Below are 26,400 nucleotides of genomic sequence, written 5' to 3'. Positions count from 1 at the left end.
CCGCTGGGCCACTGTGCCAGATGGGATAAATTCATTGTTTATACATTAATGAACGAGAGACCCGTGTTTAGAATATTCCTTATTTTGAATGAAGTTTTATTTCTTTATCCTCATTCATTCATGTGACGTCAACGGCTCATTCAATTTCTCAAATCCGTCAAACAGCGCATCTCATCAGACATCTTAATCCCAGTTACAATTAAAATAACCACATTTTTGTGTACATCACACGAGCGAGCGCCACCGTCGCCACGGTATATAACGTGCATTATTTAGGACAAAGTGAATTTAATATCAGCATTTTGGGTCTATTTTACATTTCAAAAGCCCCCTCTGGAAGAATGGAGCACAAAAACGTAATTCAGAATGGTATAATGCAGATCGTAGACTGTGGGAATAGTTTCAGGAAACGAGCTGTCACTTCTTTGCGGGGGCGTGGCTCTGCGTGATCGGGCTAACTTGAACTTGAACTCTGCTTTCGAGCAGGCTCAAACTTTTGGATCTGTTGGCATGGTGATCTGGAAAATCCACGTACATGAAACCGGAAAGTCCGGCTAACCCAGTTATCCAGCTAAAGTTATCCGGCTAACTCAGTTATCCAGGTACATGGAACGGGGCCCAGGTCTGCATCCTCTTAACAATACACCTTTCCGCGGTGACGGGAAGTCCCGCCCCCCCGTGTTACTGTTGCTATGGTCTCCCAAGCTCTCCCAAATGTTCTCACAGGCACACTGAAACAACCACATGTCAATCGAACAACATGGATTCTCTCTTAAAGATTCCTGAAACTATTGCTATCAGTTATTTGCCCAATGCCGCTACTCTATCGAAGAGAGTTCTCCAGAAAGGCCTGAATTATTTTACTCAAGGATATATCCATGAAATTAGGATTTCGGACGGAGAAGGAGATGACAACGTCAAAGTTGATGCCAAGTGTTGGCGGTCTATGCGGAAGACACAAACGCCTCACAAACTCCACATTGTAATTCGTCAGGATACAATTGTGGAGTCCTACTGCACATGTAAAGCAGGGTGAGTATGTTAGTGGTCCCTTATTATAAAATTGTTAGAGTGAATGAAGATTTAAGCCTAGTATCTGCTAACTGCTAGCTACAATGGGCTAATCATCTAACGTTATGCTAATCACACAAATGTCGCGGTATGTAGGTGACAAATAAACCTTTGAATTTGAACTACTGTAATTAGCTAGCTTACCTTTAGTGTTGGCGCAGCTGTATATTGATGTGTGGAGTAGCTATCAACCATTTGATTGTTGCATGTGTATTTTCAGGATAAATGGACACTGTTCCCATGTCGTTGGCATTGTCAAGTCTCTTCAAGGATTCAAATGGCACAACTTTACCCACATACCAGAACAACAAAGTTGCACCAGCATACCACAGCAATGGCATGTCCCCAGAGGTGATAAAATACAGCCAGTACCTATTAACCATGTCGTGGTTGCAAAACCCTCTGAGAAGAGAAAGAGACGGCCAGTGGTGTGCCATGTTGACACTTCTTACAGGTAAAGTGGTAGTAATACACCCAACAGATATAATAAAGTGAACAAAGTCCATGAGTTACAATATCAAAAATGAATTTTATTAGTAATACTCTTTATAAGTTGATGTACATATAAAATTAGCTCATGAGACATCAATGTCAATGAAGAGAACACAATCTTAGAAGAATTCAGGATTCAGAAAATAGCATAGCACTGAAACTGCCCTCACCAAAATAATCAGTGACCTCAGACTAAACTCTGATGAGAATAAGGTCTCCATCCTTATAGTGGTATTCATAAAAAAAAGAATTGGAACGAAATATTACAAATTAAGTTTTTTTTATGACCTTGAACGTGCCACATTTGACTGAGACATCTGAGAATGACCAGCAGCAAAAGGAGGGATATTCAAACGTAATCCAAGCTTTTTCAACTTGTCGTGTATTGTAAAACCCTTGTCAGCCATAACAGCATCACCATCCTTGATGTAACCATGAACTTTCAGTGTTTTAAGTAAATCATAAAAACCACTGCTTTCAGTAATCGCCTTATCGGATACAGCACCTGTAAATAACTCAGACACAAAAATGACAGACCCACTTGGATCACATCCAATCAATGCTTTGAGGGTTGTGCTTGACTTATAGTCACTATAAAGCTGACTTTGTAAAGCCAGTGCAGATGGCACCTGGGTCTTAAATTCAGTACCATCAATAATGACTAAAGTAGAAGGAAATTCCTTTCTAAAGTTTTCAGGCATGTTTTCAATAATAATGTCTCTATGAGGCCATATGCTAATTTGTCCAAATTTAAAATACATAAGTTCTATGCATGTATTAAAAACAAGTCCTGCAGACTGCATGGATACTCCAAATCTTTGAGACAAATCTTGAAGTCCAAAGTTGTGTCTTAACCTACACAATGTCAAGAATAGGCCATTGGATTTTCCTAGTGACCTCATGTCTTTACGGCCCTTTGCATAAGGTGCATCACAGCCAGCAGGCACAAGAAAATCTAACAATAACATGAATCTAACATATGTGATCCCAGTGTAGTACTTAAAAAGCCCTTTGATCTTTGTTTCTTTTTGGACAACACTTTGTACAGTACAGAATGTCTTTTTCTGAGCATCCTGTTCGAGAGACTGTATTATCTGTTCCTTTTCAAGAAGCTGCCCTCTCAACCAGGTTATCGTCCTCTCCTTCTTCTCCAGCTCTGACTTCAATCTTGCACCTTCCACAGCAGTGCCCAATACTTCTAAAGGGCAAACCCCTGGAAACAGAAATATTACAATTATTGTTAGGGAGTTTTCACATATACATGACATCACAATAATAACATTTTGCTTTTATTCTACAGACAAGAAATCTCAAGAAGAAAACAGACCCGGTTCCACACCAGAGGTGTGGAAATGTATCTGTGCACCAGCCATCTCCAGTGAAGCTTCCAGCGATCTACAAAGATCTGAATACTGCAGACACAAACCTGGTAGTGTAACGGAGGTACCGCAGTATATCCACAGTCACGGGTACAAGTAGTGACGTGGCTGTGGATGGTAAGCGGTACTGCAAGTAAACTCACTCCCCAGAGGCATCCAGACCCGGAAGCAAGCAGTGAATTCACTTCTTGCTTAGTGGTCTGTGATGCCGCCCGCGACGCCGGCGTCCGGGGTTCGACTCCCACTCAGGGCGATCCCTTAACAGGGGTCGAATCGACTAAAACACAACGCAGACAAGATCACACCGGCTACATGTGGTGCCGTTAGACCCGGATGCCCTGGGTGGTGTGAGTTTAGTGGGGTGAGTGTAACGGAGGTACCGCAGTATATCCACAGTCACGGGTACAAGTAGTGACGTGGCTGTGGATGGTAAGCGGTACTGCAAGTAAACTCACTCCCCAGAGGCATCCAGACCCGGAAGCAAGCAGTGAATTCACTTCTTGCTTAGTGGTCTGTGATGCCGCCCGCGACGCCGGCGTCCGGGGTTCGACTCCCACTCAGGGCGATCCCTTAACAGGGGTCGAATCGACTAAAACACAACGCAGACAAGATCACACCGGCTACAGTAGCACTGGAAGAACGCACTCGGGCCCAGGCTCTCTCAAATGACTGGTTTGAAGAGCGGAGGTCACGACTGACTGCTTCAAACTTTGCGAAAGCGGTAAACAGAAAATCTGCCCCAACAACAAAATTTCTGGAGAGTGTTTTCCGGTTGACATCCATTTGTGCCCCGGCTTTGGAGTATGGGAAAAGGAATGAGGCAAAGGCCAAGGCCAAATATCTGGAGGTTTATCCCGCCAGACATTTTCACGAGTGTGGTCTTGTTGTCAATTCAGAGTTCGATTTTTTAGGAGCCACACCTGACGGGAAGTTGTGCGACAATGGCGAGAGTGGGATAGTCGAAGTGAAATGTCCTTATAAGGCAAGAAACTGTTTGATATTGGAGGCTTGCGACAACTTCCCAGATTTCTGTTTACACAAAGATGAGGGGGGCAGTATTTCATTGAAGAAGACGCACGACTATTATGTGCAAATACAAGGACAACTTATGGTGACAGGCTGCCAATTCTGTGAATTCATAGTTTTTACGCAGAAAGATATCTTTGTGGAAAGAATATTCCCAGACATACCATTTATGGAAAGATTACTGCACAGACTTGCTGCATTTTTTAAAGATCATGCTTCTCAGTTCCTAAAAGAAAGGTAGACCCTTACATTCTCCTTCAGTCTGAGTAGCTGTGCACGTCTGTGTAGCTGTATAACTGAGCTCCGATTGGTGGTTGATGACATCCAGAGAGGGATTGATGTCCCTGTGAAGTATCAAAATCATAATCAAATAAATGCACTTTAATTAATAAATCCATGTTGTTCATTAATCATAACATTTGGTCTCAGTATTATTTATGTATTGTTTGATTGTAACAAGAACTTGCAGTATCTTTGGTTCACAAATTAATACTAGATATGAGCATTTATAACAAATTATTAAATTACATCTGATTCACACATGCAAATGGTGTTTTTAGTTAGTGATTCACATCTTCACTAACACATCACAATATTCAGACAATACCGCCTATAAGGACTTTGACAATACCCAGTCTTCAGGACTTACAAGTTAGTATTTTCCTGCAGTAGTTCTTTTTTAGATGGGGGGTTGTCAGGATCAAGCAGGCGTCTTTTCTTTGGCAACGGACGCACCGACTTACATGTGGTCCCATCAGCTTTTATAGGGTCTGGATATTGCACAGTAGGTCCATCCCCGCCAACAAAATGCTATAAGGTGAGATAGGCATGACAGAGAAGAGAAAGTGGATCACAGATTGTAAGGCATTCAGGTTACTCATGCTAGCTGATTGAAAACTGTATTAACACTTTGGTTGCCTTGGGTTAAATTCATGATATACCATAGGTTGCCGGCTCTATTTGTCTATGGAGAAGTACCCCTTCTTTGCATGGCTATAACTTTTTAAATTCTATTGCTACATTGCCATTATTAGGGCCCATTCAAAGTCCTATATGTATTGTTCATTGTGTAGCAACGTTAAACTTTTTCATTCACATATTCATAGTAAAGTATGGTCTAATGTATAAGTATGTTTTCATCTCTTTCTGCAGCTTTCTCCAGAACGTGATCTATAGCCCCAAATGCATTATATTGATGATGCAATACAGTTTTATGGCAATCAGCGCGATATAAAAAATTCCAACTAGACGTACTTCTAGAAGTTACTACACGTCATCTGATGTTGACCGGATGGGCTAGGGGGCGTTTATAATTCCGTGGGCAGCGTTATACCAATCATCTAATGTGGGTCAAATGTTGATAATAGCAGTTAGTATCGAAGACGGTAACGTTACACGCTAAAACTCACCCCAGTCTCCGCGCGCCGTTGGGCGATCATCGTAGAGTAGAAATCTTATCATTATGGGATGTAGATTTACCCGGTCCATCTCCAGCTTGTATAATGGTATATACGTCCAAATCATGTTGTTTATCGAGTTATTGGCAATCGATCACTGTGTATTGTGACGAGCTAGAATGCCGGGACCTATAGCAAGTGCCCGGAAGTAATACGGACGTCCAGCACAACCTCTATGCCACTTCCTGTTTAAGCGATTGCGCCGATCGGCCACCAGACCGCCAGAGAGCTCAGTGGGTCCTCCTGGTGGATCTCAGGCCAGCGGAGGGGACATATGAATCCGATCGCAGATTTTTGAAATATTGATATAAGGACGCTGTACAGCGTCCTCCGGCAACTTGAGCATGGCCTGCAATGACATCTAAACACGTTTCATGGCAGCCAAAGTGTTAACAGATTGCAGAATGGGTACAATACAGTACAGCTCAATACACATAATAGTTAAGGGGATGCAGACCAGAGAAAGACTTTAGTCTTGTTTACATCAGGGTCCCCCATTTTCAATTCATAATGACATTTATGTGTTATGACATACACAACAGATATATAGCATGACATTTATGACATACAGATACAGTACTGTTACATTTGTGACATCCAAGATATGCAAATATACAGTACTGTTAAAAAGATATCCTAACAGGAAATATATACATACGAGGGGGAGGAAACTGTACATTAGGAGGGGGGGTTTGGACATTTACAGTACACTAACATTTAGCTAACGTTAGTTCGGTTGTTAGAATCAACTGGACAACTTCCAAAACATAATTTTCAAGGGTGTTGACTAAGTAGCTGTAGCTATATGTAGTTTTCCTTCAGCTCATGAACTGATCGGAATGTTTTCGGAGACTCTTTTTGGCGACGTTAGGTTAACGTTAGGTTAACCATGCGTTAGCATTAGCTATGAATAGCTGGCTACCTAACGCTCGGCTAGCCATCTATCTATCTATCTATATACAGTATATATAAGATAACAAGTGATGACTTCTGTTTAACTCAAATGTTGAAGCATATTATTACTGAAGCATATTTTTCGGGCTTACCGTTGAGCATACAGCCTTGTTCTTGTTGATCTTGTCCACATTCAGCTGTGTATGGGGCCGTCCACAAGCCTTAATCCACTTTAAACATTTTTCCAACTGTGTTTTAGGCTTTGGAAAATTTATAAAACGCGCTCCCTTTAGTCTTTCTGGATATCTCTGGTCATTATTGCACGTTCCCCAAGCACATCTAAGAACCATTTTCTCGACAACAACAATGCAGGACTGGCTGGCTATCTGTGAGACATCATGGCGGCTCTATTTCAAGGGGCGCGGCCTTAAGAAATCGGGCAATCTTATTGGTTATTATTCTCTGTGTGATTGACAGCGGGGAAAGGTATGTATTGAGCTGTACTGTACTGTACCCATTCTGCAATCTGTTAATAAACTTTTCAATCAATCAATCAATCAATCAATGGACAAGTATTAGTGGTCTGGACAAGTATTTGCACTACTGCGCACCATTTTCAACTTCACTTTCGTCTCGTTTACATAGGTACATAGACAGTAATGTTACATCTAGACATTTATGACATGTAATAATAGAGTAAACTTGTAAATAGACAGTAATGTTACATCTAGAGATACCAGATCTAGTAATAATAATAATAATAGTCCCTCAAACTGCAGGACATGTAAACAGTCAATTTGCAGAATTAACTGTTTGCACAAATGAGAAAGAACAATTACTTTTTAACGCAGCAACTACCATCGACCCATCTGTTCCTGATGAGAAACATCCTAGAACACTTCAACAACAACACAAACAAGAAGCGAATGGACAACATCAAAAAGTTATTTGGGACGACAGCGGTGGCAATAAACAGCTACCACCAGGCTGTATTGGGTACATTTTCTACTTGCACTTGCATTAAAGATATTTAATGCATTAATCCTGTTTTTAATTGATCTAGGAAATAATGTATAAATGTCTTCATTCATCAAGTTCACTGTTCCTTACTAAGCTGTGTTTGTCATCTGCTTACAGTGTCACAGGAAGCCGTCCTTGATCTATCACTGGAAGCAGCTCAAGGTGTGCTCCCTGAAGCGGGTTCAGGTCTGCCCCCAGCAATGACAAGTAAGTGGAATTGCATGCCTGGGTCCTTAGAAAGTCTTAAAATGTCTTAAATTCAAGTTTAGCCGGTTTGGTAATCACGCGTCTATTACTGTCCCGATACTGACACCGGCTAATCACGGCGCACCATACTCAGCGGGTCCCTGACACTGTCCTATCACAGGCAGCGTTGTTCTACTGTCACGGTCCCTGTCTGGGTTCAGCTTCAGAGCTAACAAACTAATGTTGATTTATTTGGAAATTAAATGTTCATGTTAGCTAACGTTAGTTACGCGAATACAAATACTATTTATTTACTACTGATATCGCTAGTCAACGAGACATGGCAGCTTCTGTAGAGATATCTGGAGTCTTGGTAAATAACTAGAAGAGTAGCTATGAAGGAGAGATCGATGACCAGGCTGCTGGATGTCTGAGATGTTATGATGAAGCCTAAGATGAGAACAGGTTTGTTATTATTCTTACACCGTGAGTCTTATTTAAAAAGACAGACCGACCAGTTACTTTACATAGCTTTTAAATTAAAACTAGTTCTAACAGCCGTGAGATAATCTACCTCGCCTGGCTAACATATGTTATTATTCAAGTTTCAAGTTTCTTTAATAGTTGTCATACAGAAGTACAGAATACTTTCATACAAAATGCTTCTTACTGTTACGCTCCAGAGACTGTGCTAGACAAGATAGTATCAAATAACATAGTATAGCATGTAAATTAGAAGTAGAAAATGAGGTCACAGTGTTCAGTATAGACATATGTACAATGTTCGATGCAGAATAGACGTAACTGAGTTACCATATAATATACAATACTATGCAGTGTACTAATGTACAATACTATATAGTGCAAAGCCCATTATTATGTTAATGTACCTTTATTGAAGCAGTGGACCAAACAATGGAAATTGAAAAGAGACGTTAATGCAGTAGGGAAAATGATTCCCCCGGGGTGGGATTTACCTGTTTATTTAACAGCCATGTATAAACAGAGAACCACCATAAGAATACAGCTCTGGTCTAAATGACCTTCAGCATGGAAATGGTTGTTCTACCTTGATATAGACTTAGCCTGAATAAACCCTACCAACCACAGAAGACACTTGTAGCCCAATACACTCTTATATAAAGTAGGACTACAGGAGCCCTTGGTTCACTTGGTAATTTCACTGGCTGTAAATTAATTTCACTGGTTGTAAGAATATTGTACTATTAATGTCATTAACTCATTCCCCGCCAACAATGTTTATATTGGGCGCCATCCTTTGAACGCCAACCACATGTGTATATATATATATACGTTATTTGATAATTTTTTCATTATTCATCCGGGGGGCCTCGGTGTTACCATAGGGAATGAGTCTGAGATCGCCAAAGTGCAATACCGGCCGTATCCAGCTAGACAGCGGTATCAAGCACCCTTTGAAACCTTGTATCTTGGCCTGTGCTACGGTCAAATGTCACCGGGCTCACTTTTCTTTGTCGGGCGAATGGAGCGGTTATAACGATTGGATTGAGACGTGTCAAATGCTCCCGATGCATGTGTGGTGGTGGTGGTGGATTATGTTGGTGACACGATCGACACCAATACTGGGACTCGTGATCAGATAATTGGAATATTCTTTTTGGGCTACGTTCTAGTGAAGGTAAGGGCTATATGATACCTGCGTTGATCCAACCATGTCTTCACCCCGATCGCAACAAATGTGTGTAACGTTACTCCACAACGTATGCCGTTGGTGACGATCAAAGCATCAAAAAACGACCCCCCCCCCCCCCTTTCATGCTTTCATGATGAAACATAATACCTATGATATAGATTTGATTTGGAAATAATAGCGTGTACAGGCAAGAAACTGCAATGTTTATAGTAGAATTGACGTATAAGCCCAGACCACGCTATAACAATACTTATATTCACCACGGTATAACACGGGAACGTATGGATGGAAACATTTATTCTTTTTCACATATTGAACGATAGATAGGTGATGTCAAATGGGCCATAGTATTGTATCCATAGCTATAATATAGAATATAGTTATAGCTCTACAAACAAGGTGACGCACTCCTATCTTTTAAAGCGTGGCAGTGCTAGAACGGGGCCCGTCTAATCCCCGGTGGTCAATGAGTTAAGGACAAATATATTATTTTTTACATTAACCCAATGGACGCCAGACCCGAGTAAAGTCGGCTTAACTCGCCAACCGTTCAGCGCCAGACCCGAGTATAGTCGGGTTTTCATCGTTATTTCTTTTATTCGATATTTCCATTCATTACACTGACTCGGAGTTAACACATTCGGGGCCATTTGGATCCGTCTAATATCACTCTAGTCGGCCAGCATTTCTAAACAAACTTGCATAGTCCGTGAGGCTGTTTGTAGAGCTAAATCTATACTTTATAGTAGGGCTGGGCGATAAAACGATAACGATAACTATCGCGATAAATTATTTCCTCGAAATAAACATGAAACGTGGTCGCAAAGTTTCGATATATCGATTTTCCAAGCTTGGATATGAGCACGCACTAACAAGCAATCGGTGAAGGAGATGGCCGAGAGCGAAGGAGACCAGGAAGGAGACCCAGAGGTAGCACTCACTCAACAACAAGGCTTGCTAGGCTAATTAGTTTGCACAGCGATGTTTTATATATTTACGTGCCGAGTATGTGTGCGGCGTGAATTCTGAGGCCACGTTCATAGTAGTGTGTGGTATACAGTGGACGTCGTTTCAATATATTGTGGCGGAAGAGAGTATTTTAGTGTCATATTGAGCACATTGTCATGGAATACACCGCTTAGGAACAACAGGCTGGCTAGGATAACTAGCTTGCACGGCGATGTTTTATATATTTACGTGCAGAGTATGTGTGCGGCGTGAATTCTGAGGCCATGTTCATAGTAGTGTGTGGTATACAGTGGACGTCGTTTCAATATATTGTGGCGGAAGAGAGTATTTTAGTGTCATATTGAGCACATTGTCATGGAATACACCGCTTAGGAACAACAGGCTGGCTAGGATAACTAGCTTGCACGGCGATGTTTTATATATTTACGTGCAGAGTATGTGTGCGGCGTGAATTCTGAGGCCACGTTCATAGTAGTGTGTGGTATACAGTGGACGTCGTTTCAATATATTGTGGCGGAAGAGAGTATTTTAGTGTCATATTTATTACATTGTCATGAGATATTCCGCTTGTCGGCTAACTGCTAACGTGCGCGGACTGATGATGACATCAACTCGACTCGAGACATTCGCAACAGCATAAGCAGTTAATTAAACTTGACATATATTATATCGACGATAATTATCGATATCGAATTATATGAAAATAATTTTATAATTTTATCGTGATAATGTTTTTGGTCATATCGCCCAGCCCTACTTTATAGTATTGCTATCTGTCCATTCTCATTGTCAATTGAGACCATAAACCGTCCCTTCAAAATGGCTTAAAGAAATAATTTTTTCATCAATACGTTCTGATTTTGTAGCATCTTGAATATAAGCGTTATATGGGATTTGGACTAGTATATTTCCTGGAAGGAGAGATACAGGGCGCTAAGCTACTAACGTTAAATCGAACAGCGTTTCGGCTATACAGAAGCTAGAGTTAAAAATCAAACTGCATATGATCAATATGATGGTCAACCATGAATGCATGAAAGGGGGGGGGGGGGGGGGGGCGCGGGGGACGTCGTTTCTGATTATTGATTACCAATAACTGCGTTAGCCTCAGTAGCCACATTCGCTGATTGGGTGGATGGCTATCATAACAAGGCCTGATCAGCATGTAATTTACGTGAAAAAGATCTTACCGTGGGCCGGTTGGATCCCCCAAAGGATTTCCCAGTTATCGATCGCAATCTGGTAGATCGATATGTCCATTGGCTGATGATATATTCCTTTACTGCACACTGAAATCCGTGTCCCAAAACATATTCCGTGTAACAGGTTACAGGCATAGCTTCAGGTTAGCAGAAAACTACATTGGAGATCCAGAAAAAACAAGACAACTTCTGCCACAGGGAACACTGCATTATCGAGATAGCGCCCCTAAGAGGATTGATTGATTGATTGATTGATTGATTGAAAACTTTATTAACATTGCAGAATGGGTACAATACAGTACAGCTCAATACACACAATTGTTAAGGGGATGCAGACCAGAGAAAGTTTCAAGTTTCAAGTTTCTTTAATAGTTGTCATACAGAAGTACAGAATACTTTCATACAAAATGCTTCTTACTGTTACGCTCCAGAGACTGTGCTAGACAAGATAGTATCAAATAACATAGTATAGCATGTAAATTAGAAGTAGAAAATGAGGTCACAGTGTTCAGTATAGACATATGTACAATGTTCGATGCAGAATAGACGTAACTGAGTTACCATATAATATACAATACTATGCAGTGTACTAATGTACAATACTATATAGTGCAAAGCAGAAATGGGATGAGGTACAATTTAGGTACAATTTACAGTAAGGTGTACGAGTTGTAGTGCAATCCTTCATCAATAAATATAAAGTGTGGGGAGTGGGTGCTACAGTGTGTTTGTTTAAAGTGAGTGTGTGCTATAAAGTGTGGGGAGTGGGTGCTACAGTGTGTTTGTTTAAAGTGAGTGTGTGCGTGTGGATGTGTGTGCTATGTGCGTTTGGTGGTTGTTGTTGTGTAGTGTTCATTGTTTGTTGAGCAGCCTGATGGCCTGGGGATAGAAGCTTCTTCTGAGTCTTTCTGTGCTCGCCTTGAGACTCCGGTATCGCTTGCCTGACCGCAGCAGTTCAAAGAGGCAGTTGTTCGGGTGACTGGAGTCTTTAATGATTCTCTTAGCCTTGCCCCTGCACCGCTTGTTGTAAATGTTCTGGAGGGTGGGGAGCCCCCCTACAATTGTGCGTTCGGCTGAACGTGTCACTCTTTGTAGTCTGCTTCGGTCTTGTGCAGTGCTATTCCCAAACCAGGAGGTGATGTTGCCAGTCAGGATGCTCTCTATTGTACATGAGTAGAAGTTCTTAAGGATCTTCTGACTGACTTGGAACTTCCTTAGGCGCCTGAGGAAGTAGAGGCGTTGTCGTGCCTTCTTCACAACACTGTCAATGTGTGTGGTCCATGTCAAGTCCTCGGATATGTAGGCTCCGAGGTACTTAAAGCTGTTGACTCTCTCAACCGGTGCCCCGTCGATGCTGAGGGGGCTGTAGTCCTTGACCCCCGACCTCCTGAAGTCCACAATCATCTCCTTTGTTTTGCTGACGTTCAGGGAGAGGCTGTTTTCCTGGCACCATCCCGCCAGGACCTCTTCCAGGTAGGCCCTCTCGTCGTTGGCAGAGATCAGGCCCACCACCACTGTGTCGTCAGCAAATTTGATGATTGTCGTGTGTGTACAGGGAGTAGAGGAGGGGACTCAGAACACAGCCCTGGGCGGCCCCTATGTTGAGGGTGATGGATGAGGAGGTGCAGTTGCCTGCTCTCACCACCTGGGGTCTGCCCGTCAGGAAGTCCAAGACCCACTGGCAGAGGTCATAGTTCAAGCCCAGGTCCCTGAGCTTGGCTATGAGTTTGGAGGGGACTATGGTATTGAATGCTGAGCTGTAGTCGATGAATAGCATTCTCACATAGTTCCCCTTCCTCTTGTCCAGGTGTGATGCTGCTGTGTGCAGCACATGGGCTATGGCGTCCTCCGTGGACCTGTTGGGGCGGTATGCAAATTGCAGGGGGTCCATGTTGATGGGGAGGGAGGAGCAGATGTAGCCCTTTACTAGCTTCTCAAAGCACTTCATGGCTATGGAGGTGAGAGCTACAGGGCGGTAGTCGTTGAGGCAAGCAGGCTTGGATTTTTTTCGTCTTGTTTACATCAGGGTCCCCCATTTTCAATTCATCAGGACATATATGACATACATGACATACAGATATTCAGTACTGCTACATCTATACATTTATGACATACCAGATTTGCAAATACAGTACTGTTTGTGATACAGAAGGAGTCAAGAAAAGGGAGTATATACATTTGACGTAGAAACTGTACATTGGAGGAGGTTGGGTGGGGTTGTGTGGGGGGGGTTGGGTACATTGGGATATTGTCAACCATACTGGGTAATTTACATTGGAGGTGGTTGGGGGGGGGGGGGGGGGGGGGGGAGAAACACTGTATAAACAAGCAAAACTGTACATTGAGGGGGGGGGGGGGGGGAGACACTGTACAAACAAGCAAAATTGTACATTGGACTATTGACAACCATACTAGGTAAAAGACTACATTGGAGGGGGTTGGGTTAGGACATTTACAGGGGCCAGTTTTGAATTGCAGTCTCCCGTAGGTGTCCCTTGAGAGTGGTTTTGAAAGTGGGTAGTGATCCACATTCCTTTACAGCTTTGGGTAGGGCGTTCCACATTGATGTGGCATAATTGCGAAACGTGTTTAGTCCCTTATTTGAGCCGAATCTGGGTTTAACATGATTTGTGGCACTCCCTCTGGTGTTGTGATCGTGGTATTCACTGACCTTTGGGAAGTATTTTGACATGTACATGGGTACCTTGGTCGTGTAGTGTATCTTGTAGACCAGGCCCATTGCAAGTTGCTGTACTCTGTCGTCTACTCTAAGCCATCCTAGGTTGTCTCGCCGGTAATGCACTTTTTCGAATTCAAAGAGTAGGGTACTTCTGCAGTGCTGCTCGGTGACATCGAGTAGGATATTACAATGGAATAAAAGCCAAAACAACCTTGCCACGGACATGTCCGTGGTTGGTCCTCAACTGTTGGATCCGAAATACGGACATCTCCGTGGTTGGCTGGGAAACGGTTAACATTGGGAATCATCCTGAGAATGCCAAAGTGCAATACCGGCAGCATCCACCCAGGTGGCAGTATCGAGCACCCTTTGAAACATTATATCTTGGCCTGTGCGTCGATCAAATGTCTCCGGGGGCACTTTTCTTTGTCGGGCGAGGCGGGCGGGTATCCCGATCCCATTGAGAAGCGTCAAATGCCTCCGATGCATCTGTTGTGGTGGATTATGTTGGCGACACGATGGACACCGGTACTTGGACTCGCGATCAGACAATTGGAATATTCTTTTTGGGGTACCTCCTAGTAGTGTTGTCAAAAATATCGAAGTATCGATACATATCGATACTGAATATTTAAAACGGCTTCAATACTCATTTCCCGAAGTACCGATACTTTCTGCAGTATCGGTACCAGCTGGCTTGCTCCCGCAAGTTGTTGACAGACAGACGCGCTGCCAGAGCCTTGCTTCTCCGCCTCCTCCTCCTCCTCGCTCAGAGCAACAGACACAAGCTGCTGCAGCAGCCTCCTCCCCCTCACAGCCGGGCAGCGCAGCCCTGTATGCAGTTTGTAAACAACGCTATTATTAGCCAACGTTAGCTGTCGTTCCTCCGTTAGCTTAATGCTAGCTAGCTGGCCACCTATTACTTCATGGAAACGGGAGTAACGCCGAGCCCACTACACTAGTACACGCATGAACTCGACACAACTACCCCGTTTCCAACGTTAGGTAGAGCGGAGCCCATCCTACACCAGTACACACATGAACTCGACACAACTACCCCGTTTCCATGAAGTGTCCAATTAGCAGCAATGTTGTTGAAAATGTAACGTTAATAAATGCTCCGAGCATAGCTCCGGAGAAATCTCTCTCTCTCTCTCTCTCTCTCTCTCTCTCTCGTCATAACTAGAAAGGTGCGCTCAGTAGACCTAAAATCTCCAGCAGCCACTCTCTCTTTCTCTCTCTCTCTCTCTCTCTCTGATCTAAAGATAAACAAAGGGTTTTAAAAGTGTATTTATCTTCTCGTATAGTACCAGAGAGAAGCTGGGGAGAATCAACCAGCAACAAAAGCAAAATTTGTAAAAAAAAAAAAAATATATATATATATTATAATAAAAAAAAATTATAATTTTTTTTTTGGTATTGAAAGTATCGAAAGTATCGATACTTTTCAAGGTATCGTATCGAAGTCGAAATTCCAGTATCGTGACAACACTACCTCCTAGTGAAGGTAAGGATTAAATTATATCAAGCCTGCTTTGATCCAACCATGATTTCACCTCGATCGCAACGTGTGTGTGTAACGTTACTCCACAACGTATGCCGTTGGTGATGATCAAAGGCAAATCATCAAAAAATCTATCAGCATCAACATAATACCTATTATATATATTTGATTTGGAAATAGTAGTGTGTCCAGGCAAGAAACGGCAACGCTTTTAGTGAAATTCTATATGAATTGAAAATGGGGGACCCTGATGGAAACAAGACAAACGTCTTTCTCAGGTCTGCATCCCCTTAACAATTGTATGTATTGAGCCGTACTGTATTGTACCCATTCTGCAATCTGTTAAATAAAGTTTTCATTCATTCATTCATTCAAATTCACGTTTTGCTGCATATCGTCGTTTTCTGGGATTAGACAGGATCACTCTAAAACTATACTCCTATTCACCACTGTATAACACACAAACGTATTGATGAAAAAATTCATCCTTTTTCACATATTGAAGGATAGATAGCTGATGTCAAATGGGCCATAGTATTCTCCACTTGCACAATCTCAAAGTAGCCATTTCCGGCTGACTTCCGGTTGCCAATGGCACTTCCTGTCCCATCCAAATACATTGGTTTTAGCTACTTTTTTCCCCTTATTTAAACAACTTTGTCGTCACAGAGAGGCAATGAAACGTTTGTATTATTATAGTATAGAATGTATTTAATAAGCAAACGTTTGTCAGCAGGGTTTTTGGGCTGTATTTCATGTAAAAATGTTTACTGTTAGTTTCCTTGCTCAGCCAGCATTAGCTAACAGAAGCTAGTGGTTAAACAGGCCGGATTAGCTTTGAGCTAACTATCTTTCCCGACCCATGTATTCATTCCATTCTAAACATAACGTTAGTTTACAAAACATGACCCGTCTATATAACGTTGAGGAACAAATTATATAGACGGGTAATGTTTTGAACAACTAACGTTACGTTTAGAATGGAATGCATCGGCAAAGATCCGTTAGCTCAAAGCTATTCCGGCCAGTTTATCAACTTCCTGTCATTTAGAAATATGATTTTATAGTGAAAATCATTACCAAAACGTCCGGAAAAACCTAACGGGAGCATTATAGACGGTCATACAAATGTACAAATGCTATAAGGTGGCAAGAAATGCACTATAAACAATACTTTGCGGCGTCGTTTCTTGCGCTAGCCTCTTGTTAGCCAGCATTAGCCTTAATAGCTTTGAGCTAAGGATCTTTGCCGATGCATAAAGTATTGTTTATAGTGCATTTCTTGCCACCTTATAGCATTTGTACATTTGTATGACCGTCTATAATGCTCCCGTGAGGTTTTTCCGGACGTTTTGGTAATGATTTTCACTATAAAATCATATTTCTAAATGACAGGAAGTTGATAAACTGGCCAGAATAGCTTTGAGCTAACTATCTTTCCCGACCCATGTATTCATTCCATTCTAAACGTAATGTTAGTTGTTCAAAACATTACCCGTCTATATAATTTGTTCCTCAACGTTATATAGACGGGTCATGTTTTGTAAACTAACGTTATGTTTAGAATGGAATGAATACATGGGTCGGGAAAGATAGTTAGCTCAAAGCTAATCCGGCCTGTTTAACCACTAGCTTCTGTTAGCTAATGCTGGCTGAGCAAGGAAACTAACAGTAAACGTTTTTACATGAAATACAGCCCAAAAACCCTGCTGACAAACGTTTGCTTATTAAATACATTCTATACTATAATAATACAAACGTTTCATTGCCTCTCTGTGACGACAAAGTTGTTTAAATAAGGGGTGAAAAGTAGCTAAAACCAATGTATTTGGATGGGACAGGAAGTGCCATTGGCAACCGGAAGTCAGCCGGAAATGGCTACTTTGAGATTGTGCAAGTGGAGAATTGTATCCATAGCTATAATATAGAATATATATATAGCCCTTCAAACACCGCCACTTATTCCTATCTTTTAGAGCGTTGGCGTGGTAGGAACAAAGATGCTCTAGGCTTCCGGCGCTGATTGAGTTAATAAACATATTTGAACAAATATTCTTTATCTTGACCAATTATTATCTATTTACCTTACTGATAATTTTAAACTGACAATATGCATATTTACTCACTATAAATACCTATTTTCACATTTAGTTCTTATTTCTAATGCAAGATTGACCAAAATGTAATTAAACTGGCATTAAAAGGTTTTAAAAAGTCTTAATTTTAACTTGCTGATACCTGTAGACACCTTATATGTTGAGTTGTGTTTCCCTCTGCCCCAGATCCACTGATGATTAAAAAAGAAGAGGCTCAGGACACGCTGGACCCACCCATGGATATTTCCACTGGGCTGAAGGAGGAGCCCACAGACCACCAGGATATCAGTATGTCATGTTTCTTTATCTCTTGATTTTGTCTTCTCCTTCCTCCGCTCCAGTATATTTGTTTGTCTCCATAGCTTTTGATTCATTGATTGAAAATTTTATTAACAGATTGCAGAATGGGTACAGTACAGTAGGGGTGGACGGTATAAACGGTATACGGTATAAACGGTATGAATTTGCTCTACGGTATGGATTTTGACTATACCGTGTAACCGGTAGAGCAGCTCTAAAAGAGCAATGACGTCATGTAACCACAGCGCGACTATTTCAATCGCATTTGCCCCTAAAAATAGATAGAATTAGTCATAGATAATAGATATGTGCAAACTGGAAAAAGTTATTTAGGAGGCTTCGCGCAGTGGGCGTGTCAACACGCAATTGTCATTTCATAATAAACACATATCACCGCGGCGCACAGCAAGTTTCAATTTCAGTTCCTGGCATTTTTAACCAGTGGAGAAAGGTAAGGGATTTCCCTATCGTTTTTCTTATATGAATTATTCTACGTTAATAAAACATACCTGGTGATCAACTACAGTTTGCTGTAAACATTATGATATGTGTGTAGTGTTATGATAACGACGGCTGCAGCGGGAGGACGGCTGCAGCAGTGGAGTTGCGAATAGCATGTAGCTGCAGAGCCGCAGAACCATGGGCGCTTTTAGGTCTGGTCACAGGCCCACTCAACAGCGCCCCCCCACCCAACGGCTGAATTGCCAATGGCTCCTGAAAGCGCCCATGGTTCTGCGGCTCTGCAGCTACATATGCTTCTAGCAAAATCCAGCATCCAGCCTCGCTGTTTGCAATGGGAGCAGCACGGAGTCTCGACTCGGGACTTATTTTATTTGGAATATAATGACTTTATACGCAAAAGTAGCCTAGTTTTAAGTTAAAATATTATAAATCTACATGCCTTGAGGATGTCATTCTTTATATAGCCTGCCTATCAGGCAAAAAAAATTATTCTAACGGAAACACTGATACCGTGATATATACCGTTACCGTCTATGCTTCAAATTATACCGTGATATACATTTTAGACCATACCGTCCACCCCTACAGTACAGTACAGCTCAATACATACGATTGTTAAGGGGATGCAGACAAGAGAAAGACTTTCGTCTTGTTTACATCAGGGTCCCCCATTTTGGGTAGGAGGAGTGGGTGGGGGACACTGTACAACTGGACAAGCAAAACTGTACATTGGAATATTGACAAGACCATACTTGGTCATTTACTGTACATTGGGGGGGGGGGTTGTGTTAGGACATTTACAGGGGCCAGTTTAGAATTGCAGTCTCCCGTAGGTGTTTTTTGAGAGTGTTTTTGAAAGTGGGTAGTGATTCACATTCCTTTACAGCTTTGGGTAGAGTGTTCCACATTGATGTGGCATAATTGCGAAACGTGTTTAGTCCCTTGTTTGAGCCGAATCTGGGTTTAACATGATTTGTGGAGCTCCCTCTGGTGTTGTGATCGTGGTATTCACTGACCTTTGGGAAGTATTTTGACATGTACATGGGTACCTTGGTCGTGTAGTGTATCTTGTAGACCAGGCCCATTGCAAGTTGCTGTACTCTGTCGTCTACTCTAAGCCATCCTAGTTTGTCAAAGTGGGCAGGGGTGAGGTGGGTTCTAGGAGTAAGGTCAAGCAGTAGTCTGACCAGTTTGTTTTGAGATGTTTGTAATTTAGTTTTTAGCGCCTTTGAGGTGCTTTGGTACCATGAGGTGCATGCATAATCGTAGTACCCTTGAATGAGTGCTCCTGCCAGAGTCTTCAGGGTATTCTTGTTTACCAGTGAGGAGATCCGGTACAAGAATCGTGTTCGTTGGTTGACTTTTTTTATTACATTGGATGCCATTTTGTCACAGGAAAGATTAGCCTCTAGGATGGAACCCAGGTAGGTAATATCTTCTTTCCTTGTGACAATATTGTCACCCACTGTAACTGAGAAGCCGTCGGTCTTGCTGAGTTTGTTATTTGAACCGAAGAGAATGGACTCTGTTTTGCCCATGTGTAATGATAGTTTGTTATCAGCGAGCCATATGCAGATTTTGCCTAGTTCTGAGCTGAGGGTTTTTTCAACCTGTAACTTGTTCTTGTCAGAGACCAGCAGGGCTGAGTCGTCCGCAAACAGGAACAAGTTGCAGTCACAAGCTGACAACATGTCATTTGCATAAATTAGGAACAGTAGCGGACCTAGTATGCTTCCTTGTGGAACACCAGGAATTTTTCATTGTATGAAATGAATGTGTTTATGTTTAGCCTAACTATTTGGAGCACTTCATTCTGGAATATCTGTGTCCTGTGTTCCCCCTGTTGGCTTAAATTGCAGCCAGGAGAGCTAAGAGAATGGAAGGCTTGTGATGTATTAAAGGGGAACTCCACTTTTTTGGGAAATTAGCTTATTTAACATCTTCCCTGGAGTTAGACAAGAAGATGCATACCTTTTTTGTCTCTGTGCGTGCATTTTAGCTTTGGGAATAGACGCTCCGTTAGCATAGCTTAGCTTCATCACTGGAAGTGAGGCAGGACAGTAGCCTTACAGTGCCTTACAGTGTATTGCAAGGTCTGACATTGACCAAACTTGATATGCATAACCTTGGTGGGCTCTAGGTCAACTCCTGAAAAGGGGGTCAATGTCAGACCTTGCAATCAAAAGTTAGGGGGCGCACTGAAATTATGGCAAGGGTTATTAGCCCCCTAACTTTTGATTGCAAAGTCTGACATTGACCCCCTTTTCAGGAGTTGACCTAGAGCCCACCAAGGTCATGCATATCAAGTTTGGTCAATGTCAGACCTTGCAATACACTGTAAGGCACTGTAAGGCTACTGTCCTGCCTCACTTCCAGTGATGAAGCTAAGCTATGCTAACGGAGCGTCTATTCCCAAAGCTAAAATGCACGCACAGAGACAAAAAAGGTATGCATCTTCTTGTCTAACTCCAGGGAAGATGTTAAATAAGCTAATTTCCAAAAAAAGTGGAGTTCCCCTTTAAGCATTAGCTAAATGGGTCAGTGGTCCTTCTGATTGCTTCCTGTTAAATTGCCCCTTTTTTTCATTACAGCAACTCCAGATCTTTTTAACGCATTCATTTCCACAGTGGAATTTTATAATTTCCTTTACAGCTTGCAAAGTATTAGCTGAGCTGAAATCTCAGTTTTTAAATCTGTCAAACATATGCGGCTACAGCGTTAACATCCATTTTAATATGTTTTTGTCTGGGTTGTCTGTGGGTTTTATACATTAATGACTAACCACTACTGTATATTTAGTATGTTAAGAAAAATGAAGGAAAAGCCCCACAGATTTCTGTTAGAGGTAGAAAGTAACACAACATTTGATGAGAGAACTAGATCCAATGTAAATATGATATTTAGCATGTCAAATGACTGTTAAACCTTTTTTGTATTTAATTTATTATATTTTTAAACATTCAACTTTGTCTACCAATTAATACATGATAATGTTTCTTTATCTTGTGTAGCCACATGTCTTGACAGTTCTCACAGTTGTAATGGAGGGGAATTAAGTATAGTTGATTTTAAATACAGTTAAGTATATAGATCTATTATTCTGTAAAATATACTGTAAATATACTGTAAATACTATCCACTAGGGCCGGGGTGCAAAGGTACACGTATTTGTACCGAACCGTTTCAGTACTGGACCTTCGGTTCAGTATGCACTGTGTACAGAACGAATGCAACGGTACGTTAAAAAACACTAACGGAACGCACGTGCACAACTTTTTTTTGCATGTAGAATTTAATTCAAAACTCCAAATTCACCCCTTCCCAAAATATGTTTGTAACAGAGCAGGGTCATTACTGAAAATGTTCATAATTTTCTTGTTTGCCAAATAACACGCACACCAACTTTCTTCCGCGCGACTTTCACTCACAGCTGATCAGAGAAAAAAACAAAAACGCACAACGTACTTTTGCTTAATTTCTCTCCAGTCGAGCTGCTGCTGTGTTTAAATCCAAAATATTGATAAATCCTGTGTAAGGGCCAAAATGGATTAAATGTGTAATGGATTTATGTGACCATGGGGTGGCGCTTCGGTTTATATAAGCGCCAGGTACACTGGATGAAGTTAGGAGTTTGACCCGGAAAGGGCAATGGTTTTTGACCGTAGGTCATAGGTCGCAGGTTACGGCTGTTTGACCACGCTGCAGGGCGAAAGGTGTGTAGGCAAGTTAGTTATTGTATTAATTATTATTTATCTGTTTATGGAGCCAAATATATCCTGTTTGCACAGTGAAGCAAAATAAATATATGGTTTTCCAAGAAGAGCAGCTTGCATCGTATCATTGGAACACTGACACACAGCGAACTGATGGTGTGGTATCAGATCAAACAAATATAACGGCGCGTCAGCCAGGTCCATCTATGGGATCAAATTTCTCAGTAGCTCCGTATAAGACGGGAGCTCCTTTAACACATTGGACGCCAGCAGCAGGGGGGCGCTGATGGCCTTCAGCGCCAGTGCGTTATTCAATGGATATAGTTTTAGAATGCCAAACTTGCGAGTCCTAAAACTATATTTTATATTATAGCTATGGATCTAATAACGCGGTCGACTGTCAGTGAGTTGCTTCTGGTCAACATGCAAAAAACAAATAGTTTTTTCATCCGTACATTTCCGTTTTATACCGTTTTAAATATGAGTATAGTTTGAGTGATTCTGAGTAATTCCAGGAAAAAACGAGAAAAAGGCATTTTAGTGTAATACAGTTATCACATTGTAATTTTTTTAGGGATGCACCGAATAAGAAATTCTTGGCCGAAACCGATACCGAAAATAGGAAACAGTTGGCCGAAAACCGAATGCCGAAAGGACGAAAATGATTCATAGAATCGAATTTTTTTTACCAATGTTGTTCAGCTACCTGATTATGGAAAAATATATGATTATGGCTAAACTTAACTTAAATAATAAATAATCACTATTATGGGTCCATAAAACATTTATTCAGCACTTCTGAATGCATACAGTACATTAATTCCAAGTCAAGTGCATTTTCTTTTCTCTGTAGGATAACTACAAAGTACATTCAGAACAAAGCCAATGTGCTTTAAAACTGCATAAAGATCTGCACACATGAGAGGGAGAATAGCTTATAGCAGACTTAATGATGTTACTGTAGTGGCTACAGTAAGCATTTTATATAAAAGTACCCCCTCCAATGTACAGTAAATTACCTAGTATGGTTGTCAATATTCCAATGTACAGCTTTGCTTGTACAGTTGTACAGTGTTTCCCCCCCCAACCCCCCCCCCCCCCCCCAATGTACAGTTTCTACGTCAAATGTATATACTCCCTTTTCTGGACTCTTTTTGTATCACAAACAGTACTGTATTTGCAAATCTGGTATGTCATAAATGTATAGATGTAGCAGTACTGTCTATCTGTATGCCATGTATGTCATATATGTCCTGATGAATTGAAAATGGGGGACCCTGATGTAAACAAGACAAAAGTCTTTCTCTGGTCTCCATCCCCTTAACAATTGTGTGTATTGAGCTGTACTGTATTGTACCCATTCTGCAATCTGTTAATAAAGTTTTCAATCAATCAGAGAGAGAGAGAAAGAAAGAGAGAGAGAGGTAGATAGATAGAGAGAGAGAAGACATGTGTGGCTGCCGCCATGGCGGACATCTGTGCTCTACTGAGCGCACCTTTCTAGTCCCCAGATGAATGTGCTCTCTTGACTTTGGCACAGTAGACGCGCGACGTGTATTCTCGAGAATGATAATAATAATGCTCTTCAGATTATATTATCAACGACAGACAGCGTCAATGTGAGAAACACAATCCCTCCCCCTCTCGCTCTGAAGAATATGCATATTAGATCACTCAGTGATTAACCGCGAAGGGCATATAGTAAATAAGGATATAAAGCATGTTAAAGACGCATTTATTGGACGCGTTGCGCGCAGAGTTTATATAGAAACAGCGAGTCCCAAGAGGAGTTATCACAGGCTGCAGAACGCAGGACTGAAGAGCTCACGTTGCGCATGTAATGACTGAAGCCGCGTTTTGATGACATCATCACAACAACACGCGTTAGGTTACAGGTTGTTTCTGTTTCGGTGATATATTTTCGGTGAAAAAACTCTTTCGGCCGAAAGCCAAAAGGCCATTTTCGGCCGAAAGTTTTCGGTGGCCGAAATTTCGGTGCATCCCTAAATTTTTTAGCTGATTATCGAATCTTCCTGAAATCAACGCTAGATTATCATTATTATGTCTCCTCGTGCATACATGAAATGGTCCTCACCCCCCCCCCCACAACACATCATTCTACACAGACAGCTTTGATCACGGTAGAAATACATCAGATCAACGCAATATTGGATATAAAAATAAGGAAGTTCCAGGCACTCTTCTTGTATATAAAAAAGGCTTTAATAAATAGCTTAGTTCATATTAGAAGTTCGAACCATTAAAAAAACACCAACATGTTTCGGCCTCTCTATCGGCCTTCTTCAGGGCATACAGACCTAAAATATCAGATCGACGCAATATTGGATATATAGAGTCCTTACCTGGTCTCTGATGTAATGCAAAAAAAATAATCCAATTATTTGATTGCCATTCCAGTTATCCACAGCGATCCTGTCCCCGACATTACAGAGCGTTACACATGAACGGGCGGGCGGGGTTAGTGTTCCATGCCACCCTTGTAAGCGCCTGCCTCGCCTGAGTATTTAAACCCCGCCCCCACGGCTCAGATCAGCTCAGAAAACACACCAGACCGCTTCGAATGGAGTGCAATAGCTCCACAAGGCAGTAGAGGGCGGTGTTGATCGTCTGCCAGCTCAGACACATTCACCAGGGCCCCGTTCCATGTACCGGGATAACCGAGTTAGCCGGATAACTTTAGCTGGATAACTCGGTTAGCCTGACTTTCCGATTTCATGTACCAGGATTTCCCAAATCACCATGACAACATATCCAAAAGTTTGAGCCTGGTCGAAAGCAGAGTTCAAGTTCAAGTTAGCCTGAACTATCGCCACGCCCCCGCAAAGAAGTGACAGCCCGTTTCCTGAAACTATTCCCACAGTCTACGATCTGCATTATACCATTCTGAATTACGTTTTTGTGCTCCATTCTTCCAGAGGGGGCTTTTGAAATGTAAAATAGACCCAAAATGCTGATATTAAATTCACTTTGTCCTAAATAATGCACGTTATATATACCGTGGCGACGGTGGCGCTCGCTCGTGCGACGTACACATGATGTGGTTATTTTAATTGTAACTGGGATTAAGATGTCTGATGAGATGCGCTGTTTGACGGATTTGAGAAATTGAATGAGCCGTTGACGTCACATGAATGAATGAGGATAAAGAAATAAAACTTCATTCAAAATAAGGGATATTCTAAACACGGGTCTCTCGTTCATTAATGTATAAACAATGAATCTATCCCATCTGGCACAGTGGCCCAGCGGTAGCGCTCATGTCTCCCAACCTAGCGATCCGGGTTCAAATCCCCGTGTTTCCAATATGATTTTTTTGAATATAATATTAATGATTATACGCCAAAGTAGCCTGGTTTTAAGTTAAAATGTTATAAATCTACATGCATTGAGGATGTCATTCTTTATATAGCTCTCAACGTGCACCAAATTGAATTATTCCTATATTGCAAAAAGAAGGAAAAGACTAGGCGGGTATTGAACCCCGGTCGTCCGTGTGGAAGTCAAAAGAACAACCCGTTGGACCACATAGGAGATAAGTTAAACATTGACTATACATCAATCAATGGGCAAGAAAGCCGTCTCGTAATTCTGTATAACAGTTAACTAGTTATTTTCGCTAGCAAGATCTCATTTGATTATTCAATCCAGCAGGCAAGTTTAAAGAAATATAATCTGATTGATTGAGGTAATGAGGGACTTAGAATTAGCCTATAGATAACGCATTTAACTTGTCGGCGAGGCGATTGAGCCTATTGCAATCTGTCAATAAAGTCTTAAATCAATTAATCAATCAATGCCGTTGAGAATCAGGGTCTCTGCCATCGATACGTGCTGGCTTTCCACCTAAAACGGGAGCGCGCATCTAGCCTGACTTGAGCCTGACTCTCAAGTCTGGCTTGAGTTAACGAGACTGAATCCTGCTTTGTGAAACAGGAAAATCCCGGCTTTGAACATCGGGTTAACTGAAGCTGGATAATGGACATGTTGATCGACTTAGTTGAACCACGTACATGGAACGGGGCCCAGGGTCTGCAGAGGATGCAGCCATGAATTATGAATAGATATAGCGAATAAAAGAAATAACGATCATAAAAACGAGTTAACTCGTTGTTGGCGTTATTCGATTGGCGGGCAATAACAAGTTAACTCGTTCTTGGCGCAGAATGTGTTAACATTAGTCAAAAACCATTGCCCTTTCCGGGTCAAACTCCTAACTTCACCCAGTGTACCTGGCACTTATATAAACAGAAGCG

At 41.7% G+C, this 26,400-nt stretch overlaps 1 protein-coding gene and 1 long non-coding RNA gene across 2 annotated transcripts in view; one reads left to right on the top strand and one right to left on the bottom strand.

Annotated features, from left to right (window-relative positions):
• Positions 1-1,635: 1,635 nt before the first annotated feature.
• LOC311232822 lies at positions 1,636-5,503 on the bottom strand. Its single transcript, XR_014619980.1, has 4 exons — positions 5,378-5,503; positions 4,618-4,778; positions 4,218-4,312; positions 1,636-2,776 (listed from the first exon to the last, which is right to left on the bottom strand). It is a non-coding gene; the product is annotated as an uncharacterized lncRNA (long non-coding RNA).
• Positions 5,504-7,768: 2,265 nt separating this feature from the next.
• Positions 7,769-26,400, top strand: part of LOC311233585 (uncharacterized protein) — a gene marked incomplete at its 3' end in the record, with an annotated part of 43,948 nt that continues 25,316 nt past the window's right edge. Inside the window, exons 1-2 of the mRNA XM_084320552.1 lie at positions 7,769-7,990; positions 17,838-17,939. Coding sequence (XP_084176678.1) covers positions 7,966-7,990; positions 17,838-17,939 — 127 coding nt within the window. The 5' untranslated portion in view covers positions 7,769-7,965. The remainder of the gene's footprint in view (positions 7,991-17,837; positions 17,940-26,400) is intronic.

Source organism: Notolepis coatsorum (assembly GCF_963971535.1).
Source record: "Notolepis coatsorum genome assembly, chromosome: 8".
NCBI lineage: Eukaryota > Metazoa > Chordata > Actinopteri > Aulopiformes > Paralepididae > Notolepis > Notolepis coatsorum.
The sequence above is the reverse complement of the archived record's forward strand: the minus strand, read 5'-3'. Positions and strand labels throughout refer to the sequence as shown.